Source organism: Condylura cristata, unplaced genomic scaffold (genome assembly GCF_000260355.1).
Source record: "Condylura cristata isolate star-nosed mole 26May11 unplaced genomic scaffold, ConCri1.0 scaffold00018, whole genome shotgun sequence".
NCBI classification, from domain to species: Eukaryota; Metazoa; Chordata; class Mammalia; order Eulipotyphla; family Talpidae; genus Condylura; species Condylura cristata.
Window position 1 is genome coordinate 5,050,910 of NW_004567119.1, and position 19,193 is coordinate 5,070,102.

A 19,193-nucleotide genomic window follows, 5' to 3' on the forward strand; every position below is an offset into this window, starting at 1 on the left:
TGCAGGTGAGCGCGGCTCCACGGCCCGTCGGCCGTGTAACTGACTCACCCTGAAGGCACAACCCTGGTTGGAAAACCGAATTCATCGCCTTTCAATAGTGTGCCCAAAGCTCGGGTCACCGGGTCGATTGAGTTTGCTGCCTCCACCGTGGAAATCGGCCCACAGCGCTGGCCGGGATGACCTCCCTGCAGCCCGCGGCCTTCCAGAGCCTGTCGGAGCTGACCCTCCCTCAGAGACCGCTTTGGACTAATAACATGCTGCATTTTGGGCTGCAGGTGGGGAGCGGCTGGTCTCCGTCCCCCTTGTCCAGCTGCTTTAGACACTCGGGTGTCCTGCGCTCCCCTAGCCCCCAGGCCGTGGCCAGCACACCTGGGCCACGTGTCCCTGGAGGGCCGGGCCAGCCAGCCGGTGGGCTCTCCCGGCAGGGGCGGAGAGGCTCACTGCCTCCAACAGGTGAAGGGCGCGGCTGGTGGCAGTGCCAGGTCCCAGGGGCTTGGCCTCGTCCTGGTGGCCTCCCCTGCCCCGGCTGGGCCTGCAGGTCTCCTGGGTGATGGAGCAGCCCGCCAGGAGCCCCAAACCACCGTGGAGCCCCATGCTCTCAGGAGGAGTTCCGCTGCCGCGGCAGCAGTGAGACTCACAGCCCGGGGAGGGGAGGGTGACGTTCGCCACTTGAGGGAAAGCGAGAGCGTGGGGCCGGGGACACTTCCCGGGGTGGGGTGCTCGCCCTGCCGAGGGGGTGCGGAAAGACAGACATGGCGATGCCGCCGGCTGCGCCGTGCTTACCGGGATCCCTAGGGCTTTAAGAACGTTCATCTTGCACATGGGGCAGGTGCGGTGGTCTAGAAGCCAGGGGTCAACACAGGACTTGTGGAAAAGATGCCTGCAATGAGAACCACACGTCTTAGAGCGGCAGCTGTGAGGGCCCGTCATGCCGCCCTCCAGGGCCAGGGTCCTGCCCGCTCGCCCCGGGGGCGCTGGTGGGACCGGCCGCCGCGCCTTGGGAAATGGAGAGAATGTCGAAACCCACGTATCTTTCACGCGGAAGACTTTCCTGGAGAGAATGCAAGTGAGACCCCGTGCGGCCGTCCAGGCGTCCAGTACAGGCCGCTCCTCATCAACCCACAGTTCTTTCCCGTGGTCACAGGATGGGGCAGAGTCAAGTCTGACTCCTCCCACCGGGTAGAGGGCGGAGGTGGCTGCAGCTGTGACCCCTGGCCACACGGGTGGCACCGGGCAGCGGAGTGTCCAGGGAGTGCAGAGGCCTTCAGACTCAGCTGTCGCAAGCCCACGTGGATCAGGACCCCGGGACCACGGGCGTCACAGGCCTTTGTCCGCCACTGACCACAGGCAGAACTTCCCACCTGGGGCAAGAGGAGCGGGGTCCCCAGGGCCGCCCTGCCAGGCCCCCCTCCCCCATGCTCCTCTCCCTTTGCATCAGGGGGCTTCAGCCTCAACTGCGCAAGAAGGCTCCGAGCACAGGAACTACCTCCTCCCGCTCCCGCTCGTGATCTACAGCTAGTAGAGCTGGGTTAGGGTCCCTGTCAGGGCCCAGAGTGAGCTGACGCCCCCCCAGGCTGGGGTGCCGAGAGCCGGCACAGGAGAGTAAGCCGCCAGCAGCCCAGAGCTAAACACCCAGGACTGGTGGGCTCAGAACCCAGAGATTTGCCCTAGCTTACGGCCTTAGGACGGTCCCCGAAGTGCCAGGGCTGGGCCTGGGGAGGGCGTGCTCCAGAATGACTGACTTGAGCAGAAGCCCGGGACTAGGCACCAGCCCGCTCCCCTAAACGCCACTGGCACCTCCCGGTCTTAAAGCCCCACACGCAGGTCCTGCTCCGAACAAGGGGTCTCTCATGGCCCCAGGACGCCGAGCCCTGGGGACAGCAAAGCTGGTCGTGTGTGCGAGCCATCCGCTAACCCGCCAGTAAAACGGAGATCTGCCCATCCCAACGGACGCCTCCCTGAGCCCGCAGCCACTTCCTAACGTTCTCACCGCTCTCTTCACGTGCATTCTTACGTGGCCCGTGGGCTGGCTCGCCTGCAGTGCCCAGGTATCCCGTCACTTGCAGACGTGGTTACTATCTCCAGGTAACTAATTTGACAGAGGGCCTAATCCTAAATAACCGGGGTGGGCCTTTTGCAGCACTGGGCCCCGCCAACTCCTCTCCCACTTAGAACCTTAAATTCCATGAGACAGCACAGTACTTCCCAGCCTGGATCCAGCCCACACAGGGTGCCCAGGGAGAAGCTGCTACATACAAGAGGGGACATTTATCCAGGGCCTGGCCACTCCCGCTCCCCGAGTCTGTCACATCAGGGCTGCTGTTCATTCAGCACCGCATTCTGTAACCCAGCAACGACATGTAAACTGTTCTCCATGCTCCGGTCTCTTCAACCCTCTCGGCCTCGCTGGATTTATCTTCCTGAAATAAAACACTAGTCCGGCACCCTCTCGTTCCGCTCTGTTCTGGGCGACAATGAAGACGACGTGGTCCCCCTCCCTTCCAGACAGGACCACCACCCCTCAGAGGTCCCCCAGGACCTACAGTGAAAGGCCACACACACTACCCCGCTTGGGCTTTTGGGGGCTTAGCCTGCTAAGACTCAGCTCCGCATCTGGGAGATGTTATTTACCGGTAAGTTTGCGAGTGAGCACATGTGTGCAGGCGTGACAAGAAGGTCCACAGAGCCAACATAAGCCCCCAGCCGGTCCCCGCTGCAACCTAATCTTATTCATACCATTTTATATCTTGTCAGAATGAACCTTGCAGGTGCTGAAAGCAAGTAATTACAGATTTTAAAAATCACAGGGCGAACTAAGGGCAAAAACACATGGTGGGGTCATCGGTGTTATTTCTGGCCCCAGAGTGTGTCGCCCATCAAATGTGAAGAGTTCATAACCGGGATGCAAGCCCGTGCTTTCCCATCACACAGAGGAGGAGGGGCGGAACCTACAGTTTAGCGACAGGCACCACTGACTTGGTGAACAACTCGGCCTGTCTGGACAGCCCCCAGTCAAGCACTGGCCCTGCCACGCTTGGCAAAGGCTGTAGGCGAGAAAGTGCAGAGTAGGGGCCCAGGGGGCAGGATGCACAACAGAGGGCTGACCAAGGCAGCCCCCCGAAGGCCCTTCCAGCCCTGGCATCCGTGGCGACGCCTGCGCACCAGCGCTGGGGCTGTTCTGGCAGCAGGTTCCCATTTCCTCACAACAGGGACAAACCCAGCCAGGCTCAGTTGTGCACCTGCTGGTTCTTGTTTCCTGTTGTCCTTTCACCTTAGGCCACATCTCCCCGCCTGGAGGGGAGGGCGCTGTCGGCCTTTCCCCCTTGGGCACTGTCACTGTCAGGGAGAGCAGGGTCATGCTTTCCCTTTGCCCCCAGGCTGTTTCCTTCTCTTTGACGGAATGTGCAGTACAGAAGGCGACTCACACCCTCTAAGAACATGGACCCAAAATTCGCAATAAAATGTCAGCAACCAGGCCCTCCCTGGTGGCGCAGCGGGTTAAAGCACAGCACTGAGAAACTAAAGCCGCTTCCGCATGAGTTCGATTCCCGCCTGCCCCGGAGGTGACCACATGGCGCGGCAGACCTCTCCTGACCCACCCGCTGCTCCCCTCAGCAGCGTACTTCGTCGATCTGCCTGTTCTGCTCCCCACTCTGTCTCTGGTGAAGCCTCTCAACTCCCCTGAGCCTCTGGCCTGTACCCCAGTTCTGTATGCACAAATAAAAAAAAATGTCAGCAATCAAATTCAGTCATATATATAGTTAAGAGGCTCAAACTCCACGAGGAGTGGAAGTATCCCAGGCACACAGAGTGTTCGGCATCCGTACACCAATCCATGTGCTATATACACGGTCAAGGTGAGACAGGAGAGCGTGTCATGTCCCAAGCTGCAGAGGGACGCTTGCCCAAATTCAACATCTGTTTATGGCTAAAACTTTCAGCAAAGAGGATATAAAGCACTCAAAGACTGTCCGTGATTGTTAGACCCACAGTGACGGTGAAAGCTTTTCTTCATCCTTTTCAAGACAAGGACACCACTCTGCTTCTGTTCGTCCCAGTCTGAATGTCATCGTGCGATGAGGAAAGAAAGGACAAGGCACCGCATTGGGAGATGAGACTGACAGTTTCTCCAGAGGCATTAGACACAAAGCTAAAGACTCCAGCAGATACTATGAAACCTGACAGACAAATTTAGTAAAGTTGTAGCATACAAACCCAACATAAAAGCCTGTTGCATTGCTAGGTACAAATAACAAGTGCTCAGACATTAAGAAACCAGTTCCACTTACATTTGCATCAGAGACTAAAACATGGGAATAAAGTTAACCAAGAAGGTGAAAACTTACGTACTAGAAAGTATAAAACACTGATAAAATAAATTGAAGACAGTTGATGACAAGACAGCACATGCTCGTGGATTGTAAGAGAATTGTTTAAAGGTCCGCACTGCTCAGAACAATCTGAAGATCCAGTTCACCCCATTACAAATCCACTGGCATTTTGAACAGGAAAGAACCCTATGATTTGCAAATCAAGACTCTAAAGAGTATCCGAAAATATCTGCTGGAACTCATCAGCGAAAGAAAGAAACGGGCAGAGGATCTGAGTAGATGCTTTTCCCGAGAAGACAGACAGGCGGCCAGCAGATGCACGCCCCACGTCACTGACCCTCAGGCAAACGCGTGAAAACCACCACGAGGCGCTGCCTCCCCCTTGTGAGAACGGCTTCCCTGGAAAGGACTGGAAAGAGCACGGGTTGGTGCTGATGTGGAGACGGGGCCCTGGTGCAGCTGCTAAGGAAAACAGCATGGAGCTTCCTCAAGAAAGTTAAAAAAAGAACCAGAAATCTGGGTATTTATGTGAAGAAAACAAGACTAGCGACTAGCGACATCATCCCTGTTTAGTGCAACACTAGGAGGAGCAGCGTGGATGAGGCAGATTGCTCGTTTCCCAAACTGGACTTGGAGAGCCTGAGGGAGGATGGCAGAAGGCGCCACCCCAGCAAAGGGCGGTCTTGGTTTTTGCTTAGAACCAGGGCCGGGGGGGGGGGGTCACGCACATGGGGTGTCAGCGGGCGGCGTCGCTGTCTGGGGCCAGCTGGGGGTGGTGGCCAGGGGCTATGGCTCCCTCGGCGCCACGAACAACAGCACCCTGTCTCTGGTCCCGTTCTTCCGCACTTGCTGCCAGTCTGTGCATGTATGTGGTCTGGGGGCCCCGCCCAGCTGGCCACAGAGGGGCCTGCTCTTCAGAAGATACTGGTCACCCAGTGTGTTCCCCACAGCATGACTTGTCCTGGGCAGAGGCCCCTGCCTGCTTGACCGCAGGAACTCTGGGCACTGAGAGAACAACCTCCAGAACAGGGACGCCATCGATGTGGTCAGCTCGGGACGATGGACGGGGGAGCTGTGGCGTCTGAGCCTCACTGGATGGGGTTCAGACATCAGGGAGGGCGGCCCTGTCACGTGCGCCAACAGGGCGTTAGTTAAGTCAGAGGAAAACAAATACATGCCACCTCACTTCCACGTGGAGTCTGAACGCAAAACAAGCTCACGAACATGCCTGGGCAGAAGAAAAGATCAAAAGTCCAAGCTCCAGGTCCTCCCTGGTGGCGCAGTGGGTCAAAGCACTGCACTAAGAAGCTAAAGCCACTGCAGCATGAGTTCGATCCCCGCCTGAAGAGGTGACCCACAGGGCGCGGCAGACCTCTCCTGACCTGCCCACTGCTCCCCTCAGCAGTGACTTCGTCGATCTGCCTGTTCTGCTCCCCGCTCTCTCTCGTGACTCCTTTCACCGCCCTGCACCTCTGGCCTGTACCCCAGATTCTGTGTGTATAAATAAATAAACCTTAAAAAAAAAAAGTCCATGCTCCCAGCTGTCAAGTCAGCCAGTGTTGGGGCCAGGAGGCGGCAAGCACAGTGGCGACATGAATACACTCAGCGGCGAGCACAGCACGGCGACTGCTCGGGAAGAGCTGATGGTCGCTAAGTCTTCCAGGTTTTGTCATAAGAAAAATACGTGGAACTATGAATGGTGGCTGTGACCAGACTTACTGTGCTAACCACTTGGCAGTATATAAACTGTGGGATCATCACGATGTCCCTCGCATCACGCGCTAAGGAAGATGTCGATTATGTCTTTATGACAGGCTGTCATTACTGCGCCGTCTGGGAGACCTGTGCGCAGCAGGTATCCGGTGGGGTGGCCAGCTGTTTCTCCGGAGCCTCTGAATAGCGGGCCAAGCTGTCAATCCAATGAGCATGTTTTAAATTAAAACATCCTGACCTGCTTAACCAGCAGCACCTAGCGGTTGCTCCTGCCTTCCGGGCCGGGCTTGCTACCTACGCTACCGGCTCACAGCAACGGTGCGAGGCAGGGAGGAAGCTCACACACGTCAAAATAAGTGATCCAAAGAGCTAGTGACTCTGAGTCAGGACCCAAATGCAGTCCCGGCTGGCTCTACAGTCCACGTGTCCGTGTTTTCCCCAACTCTACACCGCATCACCGCTCTGGGGCTGCCATCAGCAGTGTAGGGGCTGGAGAAATTCACGCCACCCCAACTTTACTCAAGGGGGTAGTGTCTCAGCTACAGGGTGGTGTTGAGGGGCTGGCGAGCCGGAGGGGAAGTGGCTGGCTTGGCCCTACTCGCTGGCTACAGGAGGGAAGCGCTGTCACGAGCCCGCCGGCCCTGTCGCTTTGACGCCGTGTGACCGAAGTGTGAAGGAGCAGCACTGCCCAGCCCTAAGCTGTCCCTGCCCTGCGGCTCTGGGCAGGTGGCCTGGCAGCCCACCGCCTTCCCGAGACATCATCAAGCATCCTGGACAGTAACATTCACTTTTGCACGACACTCTTCTCCAGCCAGCCTGAATCTCTTTCTTACCCCAGCTTTCTGAAATACAGTTGGGTGTCACTCCCCAGCATGGAGTGCGTCAGCCGCTCCCCTGCAGCAAGCCCAGGGCCTGAGCACCGGGAGAGGGTGTCCGGGCTGGCGGGCGTCACCTCCTCCACACGCCTCCTCACGGACCCCACACCCTCCCCACTCTCAGCAGTGACCTTCTCACTTTTGTTTTGGCAAAAATAAATCTTGCTCAAATGTCAAGCCACAGCTCACATGCCCGTCCTTGTCCTGACACCCCACCCTTTCCTCTCAACCGTCAGGCAGAGCTGGTTCCTCTCACTCAGTCCCCCACGGGACGCAGTGGTGAGGAGGTGCTGGTGTCAGCGCCGGGGACCGCCCGGGCTCTGAGGACCGACCGGAGACCTCTCCCATCACATTTCCAGTGACATCCTCGACCATCACAACTCCCTCTGAGGCGGTGTCGTCCGCGGCATCTGTTAGAGGGTGGTACTATAGTCTAAGGGCAACAGACATGGCGTCCGCGGGGCACCGGGGTGGGCAGGCACAATGTCCCTCTTGGTGTCCCATCATTTACCCACGATGGCAGCACCAGTGACTCCCGAGCCGGGCTGGGCTGCGTTACGACGTTGCAGGGCAGTCGTATTCCGTCCCACGCCCCCTCGGGAGACCACAAGACTCCAGCTGCTCCCACCGATTTTCTGATCTAGGATTCCAGTTAGCAACGCCCACAGCCAGGACATTCGCAAAGAACGTCACCGAATCCGATGGCCTGGTCGGGAAAGCACACGCCTGGTTCTGAGCCGTGTCTCTGGCTCAGGTGCGGGCTGGTGGTCCTGGGAACCGCTCCCAGGAGCCTGGTCGGCCAGCAGAGCCAAGCGCCAGCCTGTCAGTGAGCAAGGAGCCTGGCTGACAGCTCAAGTCCAGATGCCACATTGAACAGGGCCACTGCGGCTCAGGGCTTCTCCCTGCAGGCAGAGTTGGCTCTGCGGACCAGAGACACAGGCCCCCTTGCCCCCACCTCGTCTCCCTTCCTGCCCCTCCCGCGACCCCTGCAGTAACCGAGAGCTGGCCTTTTTGGCACGTACACCTACAAGGTCATCAAAGAAAGATTATTAGGAAAATGCTACCAGCAAACTTTGAAAGTTTCATGTAATTTTGACCCATGTACAAAGTGAAAACATTTTAAAGGTCTATAGCAAAGGTACGCTGTATGATGAAAGGCAAGTGTGTATGTATGTGGGAGCATGCATGCACACTGCTTCCTTCAGCCCAGAGAGTTCTAGAATGCTCCTCCTCTTTCTCTGCTGTGGAGCCATAGGGATGACTTGGTGAGCTCTGCCTGTGACTGGACATTACATGAATGGAATAACCAGGCAGGTTTTCTTTTTTATCTGACTTCTTTTGCTCAACCTAACTTTTTTCATGGGTCCCAACAGCTTGTTTCTTTTACTTAGGAGTACTTTATTCTGTGAATGTGCCGCCACTACCTGTTGATACTTTTCTGCTGTCAGACATTCGGATGCTTTGGCGAGTAGAGTGAAAGGTGACCTGCACTCGGGTCCACGGATGCCGTGAACGCGTGCACCCGTCTCTCCTGGGGGTGCCCCAGGGACGGAATTGGTGGGTTAGAGGAGGGCGTGTTTAACCCTGCGGGGAAGGGCCAAACACACTTTCAAGGCAGTTGTGTTATTTTGAACACAATTTTGTTTGGCAGAGTATGTAAAATTAGCTCTCTGAAAGAATGATACTCACAAACATGACCACTGGGTGCGATGTGCTCACGAACACATTTCAGATAAATTTGGAAGCTGTAGCTCAGTGATCTCTTAGTTTGTGGGGGGAGAATTAATTAGGTCAAAATAGAAATTCATAATGGTTGTAACAATATTTTTCTCTAAAGAAGCATGCTAAAAACTCAAATTAGAAAATGCACTACTTATCAAAAAAGGAAAATATTAATTCTAACTAACAGTACATTTTACAATATTTAGTTTCACACTATTTTCTTGACCACAGCTCTGAAATTAGGATCTTACAGCCAATGACCATTGGTACTAGCCATAAAATTTAAAGAGCTCCTGTGAGTCAACAGCGAGTCCACAGTGAGATCTCACAGAATGAAAGACATGGCGTGAGAATTAGGTGCCACCTTTGTGTGAGGATGGTGCTTTAAATGGTACTTCTTGGTTCTAAAAGAACAGAAGTTGTACTCACATTCTGCTTGTAGGTTAAATGTCACTGTCACCTTTCAGGAAAGCAGAACAGGCCTTATCAGTACCTTTAAGATCACTTCTGACACATTGAGTTTACTATATGTATCTCATGGGATACATGTAGGTCATTTTTTTTATAATGATGAAAATTAGAAGCAACTTAGATACTTTCCAAAAGAGGAACAGTTAAATAAATTCCAGTGAACTGTTATGCAGCCATACAATGTTTTAAAATAACTTCAAAAGTTAAACAACTTTTAAATGTTAAATAGAAAAGCTTTAATGGTAACTAAAATTGGCCTGAGAAATACATTTAGGGCCCTAATTCTGGTGGAAAGGGAAACAGAAGCCACAATAAACGGGACATCAAACCAAATGCTGCTGAGTCCAAAGAAGCCATCATCAGAATGGAAAGTCACCCAACTGGAGTGGGACTTACTTGCACATGATACAGCTGACAAGGTGTTAACATTAAAGGTACGCAAAGAACTCATGAAACTCAACAAAAAAGAAAAAGCCACCCAATTAAAAAATGGGTAGAGGATCTGAAGGCACTTCTCCAAATGGAAGGCAAACAGATGATCAGCATTTCTCTTATTAGGGAAGTGAAAATCAAAACAATGAGGAGATACTATTTTGTGCCTTGAGAACCACATATTCTCAAAAAGACAAGAAACAGCAAACGTTGGAGGATGAAGAGATGAAGAAACTCTGTGCACTATTCATGGAAATGTAAGTAGGTGTGTCCGCCATGGAAAGAAATCTGGAGATTCTGCAAGAAAACTGAAGCCAGAAATTCTGTACAACCCAGTTATCCCACTTGTCAGTATCTACCTGAATAAAACCTGCCAACTTGAGAGATACTGAGTCCCATGCTTACTGCAGCATGATTTACAATAACCGAGAGCTGGAAACAACATAAGTGCCCGCTGACAGAGGAGTGGGTGAGAGGTGCTAGCTATAATCTGTGGACTATTACTCAGCCACAAAAATGAACTCCTGACATTTGTAACTACATGGACCAAGAATGATTGCATTTAGTAAATCAGATGGAGAAAGACAACCATGATATAATTATACTCAGAGAAAGAAACCAAATGGATGAAATAAAAACAAAGACTTTAAGACCATAAGCTCAATTACCGGTTACCAAAAGGAAAGCAGAAGAGGTGAGTAGGGAAAACTGGGTAAAAGGGATCAATGTACGGTGAACTTCATATACAGATGATGCCTTAGATTGCCTCACACCTGAAGTTTATATAATATTATAGTGCTGTGTTACTTCAGTTAACCACAACAGCAAGGTAAGGTCAGGGATTGTGACAGAGCCTGACCGGGTCTCCAGAACCCGGTCTCCTGGCCCTCAGTCTTGCTTGAGGACCTGACCCTGGATGTGAACTCCCTGAGGAAAGGCTCAGCCCCTCCTTGGGTGACTGCACAGCTTCCTTTATGGAGTCAACTATTTTGTCAGTAGTTTGCTTCCCTTCTTTTTGAGGTAACCTCTGAATAAAACACTGCTTACCCCATGCACAGAGTCACCTGTGTGCAGATTTCAAAAGGGGGATTCTGGTGACGGTGTATCGCTCTTCAGAGGCCCAGGGCAGGCTGCCATACAACTTTTGCCTGCCTCAGTCACTTTTATTCACTGCAGCCTCTGGGCTAATGTCTCCAAACAGCAAAATGAAGGCGTGTGTGCTCTCTTGCCACTGCGAGGCCTTGAGACCCTTAGTCATGGGCTGGAGATGGAGGCCCGGCCCAGTGAGCCTGCTGTGTTCGCATCTGGCTGGTGTTCCTGGGCGTCACCAAGGACACGCCTAGGTCTCGGGGCCAAAGGAGGCGCGTGGGGCGGCTCACGAGTGCCGCCCGACCTTTCCTGGCGTGCTGATTTGTGACCGCCCTGGCGAGGGCCGAGGGCCAAGCATCGGTGGCGGGGCTGGAGTCGGGCTGGAGCTCCGTGCGAGGGGCTGGGAGCGCCCCCCGGGGCTTCCCTGCAGGTGCATTTTCTTCTGAGCATTGCAAGGACCACTCATTCCTGGGGCTGTCTGTCTCTGTTTGAGTACCTCATACCTTTTTTGGGTGATTTTGGGTCATTTTCGCGATTAGCATGCTCACGCCTCTAAATTTGTACTTGATCTCTTTGGTGTGCTGAGGGTCTGGAATGCACGGTTTTTGCATGAAGTGTGGGTTGCTTGATATCTGCATTTTTTCTCTTTTTTCACTTAAGTTCTCTAAATATTTTCAAAGCTATTTTATGTGAAGACTCTTGCCTCCAAGGCATAATTTAACTTGTGTTTTTAGGACCTTGCACAAATGCAAAACCCTGTCGGCTTCAAGAGGGCAGCTTTGATGCAACTAAAAATACGTGACTAGCAAAGTGTACAGATGTATACAACGTTAACTACGTGGAAAGGATTCCTACAACAGTGAGCTTCAGGAGGGGGAGTCTATGGTCAGCTGGGGAGTGGTTCCGCCTCCTGGATTCCAGAATATCTGAGGTGACCGTTAGAGCCAATCAAGGGAAGTGGAATCTGCCTTCCCCTTCCCATTTTCTGACCCATATTCTGTCAGCTTACCCTTTATAAAATATTTTTAGTAATTATCTTCATGAAAATAGCACTTGCGAAATGAAGAAATCATCTTTTCCCTCAGATTTGCTATGGCGGAAACCCAGCCCCCTCTGCACACCCTGGGCCCTGGGTCCTGGTCCCCGGGGCACTGGGCTTCCTTGGTACTGAGGGTCTGGAAAGTCATTCTAACGTCACAAGATGAAACTTTCCCGGGAGAGGGTCACACAAAGTGAGCGGCCTGGGGTTGTTTGCTATTAAACCCAGAGCCCTCTGCGCGGGCCGCTCTGGCCAAGCCAGCTCAGGACCCGGGCACACCCCGACGCAGAGCCGAGCCCTGCCATTTGTGACCCCGGAGCGGAGCAGAGGGGGAAGGCCAGATGGCCTCGCCTGTGTGTGGAGTGCACAGAGAATAAAAGCAGAGCCAGACCCAGCAGCACCAACAGCAAACCCTAGAAACCTGAGTATAAAACTGAGAACACAGTGGGGAGGCCCGGGCGGGCAGGGCGGGGAGGGGCCCAGTGGGCCCCGGGGAGCCCTGTGGGGGCTCGGTGGTGGGTGTGGCGTGGCGGCAGCCACAGAGGAAATGCTGCTCTGTCCTCTGAATCTCATACATAATGTTGACGACCAAACGATCAAGTGAAAACCACCCCGGGCCGAGCACTCACCGGCAGGGCAGGATCCGGACCACGTCGTTGGGCTTGTAGCCTTCGATGCAGACGGCACAGTTGTCGAAGTCGGGCTCTGTCTCCTGCAACAGAGAGTGCGGGTGAGCCTGCTGCCCGGCCTCGCTGCCCCGGAGCCACGCGCACACCCCCGCCTCGCTGCCAGCGCCCAGTCGGCTGCAGGCGGCCCAGTGCCACTGTGGCCCACGCCCACTTTTTGCTGCTTTGGAAAGTGCTTGTGGGAGGAAGCAATGATTCAACGCACCGTGACTACCAACACCTTGCACTGGACCCGGAGGTGGCTTATCCAAACCTCCAGGGTGAGATGCTATTTATGGACGCTGGTCCGAATGATACGAATCTTTCCACTGGACGGGGAGCTCATGTACACACTCTAAAACAGTGTCTCATACTTTTCAAAATGACTCTCTAAATCTCTCTTAATAGCCATAAGATGCAACTGGTGCAACAGCTCTTACGCTTTTGTTGTTCTGTTTGAGAAGAGAAAAAGTCAACTCGGAAATGCTTTTAAATGAATTTTAGCTTCTAAAGAGCCATAGCACGTCGTCAGGGAGACCGATCGATTACTCAGAAAAAGCCGGCCCTGGGCTACTTGGGGGCTCTGAAGCCCACACAGGGGGCCAAGGGGCCCCGACCCCTGCTGCTCTAAACTCCCTCCTGGGAAGAAGAGGCCCCAGGCCTGCAGCCCGCCTGCTGGCTCTGCCTCCCCAGCACAGCTCTGCTTCGAGCACTCTCTGCAGAGAGGGGGCGGCTGCCGGACCCCGGGCCCAGATCCCGGAGACCCCCTTGCTGCCGGCACCGCAGCTGCTTCCCACCCAACTACTGCGCTGCTTCCTTTGGTCCATGGCTAACGCGCTCAGTCTGAAGGGCACAGAACAGCCCTGAGGGCCTCGCGCTCACGTTCTCTTTCCAGCCTGCGCTCTGCCCGCTGGGGCCAGGTGGTCGGAGCTTCTGGGTCAAGCTCCTCACCAGAGGGGAAGCAGTTACGGAGGCAGTTACCTTGTCGCCTCTCTTGATGGTCCTGACCTGGAGCTTGCTGATGGCTTTCTTGGCTGCATCGCCCAGTCGACGCTGAAAAAGCAAAAGCTGCCCGTTAGCCTTGTAGGGGGCATTCCCAACACGCCATGGCGATGTGCGTGCCTTGGGGCGGCTCTCCCCGGAGTACTGCACAGGCGGCGGTGCCTGGCGTATGACGTGGGTGGGGGTGTCTGTGCATACTGGCCCTGCCACGGGGCCTCGCGCCCAGCAGCTATATAACAGGTGACCTCTGAGCAGACCGGCAGACAGGAGGCCTCGACCCGTACGGCCTCAGCCGTCTGCCTGCCTGCGGTGGAGATGGCCCAGCTGGAGCCGTGGGGGGCTTCGTCTCGTTTTCACGGTCATCTCTTTTCTTTTATAGCCTGGGCATTCCTTTTAATTCAGAGTTTTTTTTTGTTTGTTTGTTTTTTAAGATTTATTTGTACATGCAGAACTGGGGTACAGGCCAGAGGCTTAGGGGCAGTGAAAGGCTTCACCAGAGACAGAGTGGGGAGCAGAACAGGCAGATCAACGAAGTACACTGCTGAGGGGAGCAGCGGGCGGGTCAGGAGAGGTCTGCCACGCCATGTGGTCACCTCCGGGGCAGGCGGGAATTGAACTCATGAGGAAGTGGCTTTAGTTCTCAGTGCTGTGCTTTAACCCGCTGCGCCACCAGGGAGGGCCATTAATTCAGAGTTTTAAGCGAATGCCTGTGTTTTTTCTAGCCCAAGCCAGGTCTGAATTTGCTCTGTATTTCTCACACGCCAGCTACACACACCTCCTTGGTGTCGGGTGCGTGTTGAGTGAGTGCATGTAGAAAAACAGCGAAAGCGCGTCTGGTAGACAATTATAAAACAAACTCCCGTATAACTGTGGCTGCCCTTGTCAAGAAATATTATATACTGCTCAGTCTTTTTGGCAGATAAGTTGGCAGAATCTATCACAGTTTAAAATATATGTACCATCGCCCAAACTATGAAACCTCTAGAAGGCACCTCAGACACTCTCCAGTGCGCTCAACATCTCATGGACATGTATTTGGATTTTAAAAGTTATTTGTTGTGTTCGGTAAGAGAAGACATAGCCACTGAAGAAGCTGGTTTGATAAGTGTAACTTGCATTAAAAAACAGTCATACAGTCAGTAGAAATGAGGAAGGGCAGCTTGGATTGCGTGTTGATATGAATGCATATCCAAGAGCAAGCGAAAAATCAGCCACTGAAAAATTACTCAAGTAATTCCAGCTTGAGGTTTCATCCTGGCCTCGACTTGTAGTTACTGCTGCAAGTGACTGACCCGATTTTCTGCATAATGGTGTGGAGTTGAGGGCGCCATCATCTCATGTATATGTGGAACAGTGTGTGTGTGTAGTCACATAAACTACCATGGAAGAGAAGCTATGGTGGGAGGGGCCCTGACAACAGAGAGAGAGATGGGAAGACAATTACTGCTCATTGTGCAGCATTTATGCCAAGGAAATCTGTTATCTGTCCACATTTTTTAGAAGTTATTTTAAAAAGCAATTACTCTGCTGCTTCTTGTGCTCACAGGAGGAAATCCTGGCGCTTTCCACATTATATCGCCACTGTTAACATCCTCTCCATTCACCTTCCCTTTCCCCTCTTATTATGTGCCTAATTAAAGAACCATCCCGAAACTGAGCAGCAGGAATATGGGATAAAGCACCTCCGTGATACAGAATCATATTCTGAACCATCAAAACACAGACTTGGACGGGATCTGAGCGAGGACTCCCCTGAGGGTGCTGGTCTTGTGTGAGGGTTCCACAGGGAGTCCTGGTCTACCTCGCTCATGTCTGCTTTCAAAGCGTGTACCACAACAGGCTTTTACTTTCGTGGCAATTTCTTTGCTGCATCTTTTGCTTCTTACCTGGTTCCTATCCCTGGCATTTGCGTAGCGGAACCTCTGGATGTAATAGAAGACCAGCCAGGCCAGGGAGATGATCATCAGGACGATGAAGGAGATGGACACAAACACCACAGACGTGCGGCTCACGTACTTCTGCAGGTTTCGGGTGCCGATGGTGATGTACATGGTGACCGTGAGGTTCCGCTCCAGGAGGCTCACGATCTCCCGCCCTTTCAGCTCAGGGATCATTATGGCCACGATGTCCTCCACACCTGTCGTGAGAGGGGTCGTAGGGCCGGTGTGAGAGGGGGCCTCGTAGAGAAAGCTCTGGACAAACCCACCCCAGCCCCATGACGATGCTTCAGAGCCACCTCTACGCCCGTCCCGGGGGCCAGGTCTGATCCCAAGTGCAAGGGTCTCTCTCCACCACCGCGCCGCTGTCCTGCACCTGAGCACAGGATGAGACAAACTCATGGTCTGGTACCAGCGAGGCCAGGGGCGTGCTGCCCTCGGCCAGGTCGGGTGGGCTCGTCCCGGCCTGTCCAGTTGAATGTTACCTGTTACATTTCAAAGTCTCCCTGAGTGGGGGTGGTTGGGGGTAGGGTGGGGAAAGGCCCTTTGTTCCCCAGGGCAAAGCAGTGGAATGCTCAGTTTTATGCCCTCTGTCTGGGAACCCTCCTTCCTCACAGCCCCCCAGACACCGAGAACATTTAATCACAGGGCTCCAGCATTCCCACGGCGATTTTCTCCTACAGCGAGTACCCAAATCTGCCCAAAATGAGGTCTCCTAGAGCTTCTCAGATGACTCGCCCAATAAAGTGCTCTCGGGACTGCTTCCTGCTCAGTGAGACTCAGTGTATTCAGCTGTGGAGCCTCAGGCTGAGCAAGGGAAGATGGAGGCTGGAACGGATAACCCCAAAATTATTTTCCCTCCACCCTCAAATATTCCCACCAGGACACCGCTACCACTGTACAGTATGAAGGGAAAAGGGCGAGTGTCTTGGGTCTGAGCTAGCTGGGCTCTTTGTGACAGGCCCGCAGAGGCTCGTGGGGGTTTCTCAAGTCTCCACCCGTGGCTTGGGCAAGGATACAGGAGCCAAGTGGACATGGCTCCGTGGTTGCCACGTGACCAGAACACCAGCTTCACTGGGATGGCTTCTCAGGAAGCCCCCTGCCCCCCAGTTCAAATATGTGCCCACAAAACTCATGGGCCTCATTTCCACCTGGAAATGGCTCATTATCCGGAGTCACTGCAAGTTGAAGGAGCGAATGAGGATACCGCTAATGTGCTGTAGACTCATGACGAGGCTAAATGCTTTTCCAGCACTGCTCAGAGCTGGCCGTGGCCGGTCAGCAGGTGGAACAGCTGGACTCTACTTGGCACTCTCAGAAGTGACTTCCGGCTTTCACTTGACCTTGATCATCACGTGGGTTTTCAATCCTAAACAGCTTGATAGTATTTTACTCAGGCTGAGTAAATACTTGAAAAGCTAACTCCACACAAAGGGTCTGGGCGCTACATCAACTCTGTATTTTCAAACCCAAACCTTTACATGGATCCTGCCATCAACTCATAAATCCACCTTGTGTTTAGATTCAGCTGTTATTTCTGGGAATTACCGAGCCCCATGGCTTCAATTTCAACTTTGCAGAATGCATGGACAATTCTGAGGCTGCCTCTCTTTTCATGTTTACTTTGGCTAATGGTGTGAGTGTGGTCTGAGGTTTCTGAGGGATCTGGGCTGAAATGTGATCTTCTCTGGAGACTGAACCCTTCTGGCCTAGTGAGGTATACCCCTACAAGGTGGCCATTCTGTAGATATTTATGTAAATTTTCACCTAGTTTACTGCCTGCTTATACATTTTAAATGTAGCTACTCAGTCTCTAGAATTAGACTTTTTATCTCATCGGGAATCTGGGGGTTTGAGGAGATCTGTGTGCTCAGACTTGCACAAGGTTTACATTTCTTGGTAATCAATATTTATTAATAGATTCCTTTCTGGTTTCCAGTTTTGATTCTCTGTTTAGAAAGCTCTTCTCTGCCCAAGAAATATTCAAAAATTGCTTCTCAGAATCCTACAGCTTTACTTTTTACATTTCAATTGGAAGCAGCCTGGAAGTCTTTGTTAACGACGCAGTGTTTGTAGAACTCTTCTAATGTGAAGGGCAGCGAGGAGAGGGATCAATTCATCTCCCCCTAAGTTCTCAGACTCCCTTGCGTCTCGCCTTGGCTTTTCTAAGGTTCACCTGTCACGCCCACTGAGTAGTGTGGCTTTGAGCACATTTACCTCCCGGGAGCCTGTCTTCATTGCTCCTTCCCCAACAATCTCCCCAGTATTTGCTTACACGTTGGAGACCGCAATCTCTGTTCTCGCGGAGAGCTTGGCCCTGGGCCCAGGCTGCTTGTTTCAAAACCCAGCTCTACATTTGAAAAATAGGCTTGGGCCACGGTCTGGCTATCCACGCTTTCAGTTATGCATCATCTGTTCTCAGGGAGGTGAGACAACATTTTCTCTTCCTGTCAGGTGACCTGTAACTATTTTAAAGCACTTATTTAAACTTCAGGGCTTGGTGACACCACGTGTCTGTGCCTCCAGCATCTGAGACACCCACGTGGACAGACTGAACACAGTTCTCTTCACCTGTGCTCCCAGCGCCCTTTCCAGTCTCAGCAGTGAACTCCAGGGAGCTGAGAATTACATGGCAACATGGGCGGTTTTCTCAGAGAGCATGGTAACAGGAGACACTGGGCTGTGCGCTGACCCCAATATTAGTGGTCACGAAGAGTGGGGTGCTCGGGGGTTCCAAAGTGAGTGATACAGTGAAGTGAATTTGGATGAATAATGTGACCGGTCTGATCCCAGCACAGAGCCGGGCCAAGGCAGCTGGCTGGAGGAGACGGCCTATGCTGCTACCTACGTGCCCGGGAGAAGCCCGCAGGCCCCGTCCAGGTAAGGACCGGCTCCACGTGCTATGGCTTCATGACTGTTCAACCTTTCTATTTCTGTATTTATTTTCCCATAGGAGTGTTCACTTTGTGCAGCCCTTGGCTCCTCCCCGCAGGTCTAGTTCCCACGGCTCTCCACCACCACATCCCTTGTGCTCTTTCCTCCTCCGTTTGACTCCCCTCCCTTCCTGCCCTTGCTGAATGCCTCGGATCTGCGTTCGGCTTACAAGTGTCATCTTTTTTCTTGACTTTTGCTCGATTTCTCTAGATTCCTTCTAGAAGGGAAACCATCTGATTGGTGTCTTTCTCTCTCCGATTTATTTGACTTAGTATCATCCCTTCCACCTCCATTCATGTTGCTGCACATGGTATGCCTGTATCTCTTTTGACTGCTGAGTACTATTCCATTGTGTACATTCCTTAAATCACTTAAAAACAAATCTACTGTGTGACCCAGAAATTCCACTGCTAGGCACCTCTCCAAAGTACACAGACACACTAATTCAGAAGAACGCCAGCACTCTCTATTTACTGCAGCACGATTTACAATCGCCACAATAAGAGTTTTCAACTTTGGATGATATGAAAACAGTACTGTAATTACATTCAGTAAAAACTGTAGTTCAGATTTAAACGCTGATCCTGTCCCAGGGGAAGCAACGTGATCAGAGGCTGAGCTGTGGGTTCGACGAGGTGTTGTGTTAAATGCACTTCCAAGGTGACAGCTATGACTTATGGTGGATTTATGGGGATGTAGCCCCCACTGTTAGTCAAGCAGGATCTTATATTGCAGTGTAATTGCTTCTGAAAGTGTAGGAGGGAGGGTAAGAGGGAGGAAGAGGCCGGGATGAAGAGGGGAACAGAGAGGACCATTGGTAGACCAGTACAGTTTCTTCTCTAAGCTAAATGCTGCCCTAAGTGTCTTGTCTATGAAAGTCAGGGGGCTCCTCGTCTCAGGGGAGAGAAGTCAGCACACGGCACGTTCTGTAGGTGAGAGAAGTCAGCACACGGCACGTTCTGTAGGTGAGAGAAGTCAGCACA

General features: G+C 52.8%; 1 protein-coding gene across 6 annotated transcripts in view; it reads right to left on the reverse strand.

Annotated features, from left to right (window-relative positions):
- The window catches only part of RNF150 (ring finger protein 150), a 109,892-nt gene that overhangs the window by 22,893 nt on the left and 67,806 nt on the right, over positions 1 to 19,193 (reverse strand). For all 6 annotated transcript variants that reach the window (XM_012726944.1, XM_004685193.2, XM_012726945.1 and 3 more), the window contains exons 2-5: positions 15,226 to 15,476; positions 13,319 to 13,390; positions 12,302 to 12,384; positions 784 to 880 (exon numbers count right to left, since the gene is read on the reverse strand). In XM_012726944.1, coding sequence (XP_012582398.1) covers positions 784 to 880; positions 12,302 to 12,384; positions 13,319 to 13,390; positions 15,226 to 15,476 — 503 coding nt within the window. The remainder of the gene's footprint in view (positions 1 to 783; positions 881 to 12,301; positions 12,385 to 13,318; positions 13,391 to 15,225; positions 15,477 to 19,193) is intronic.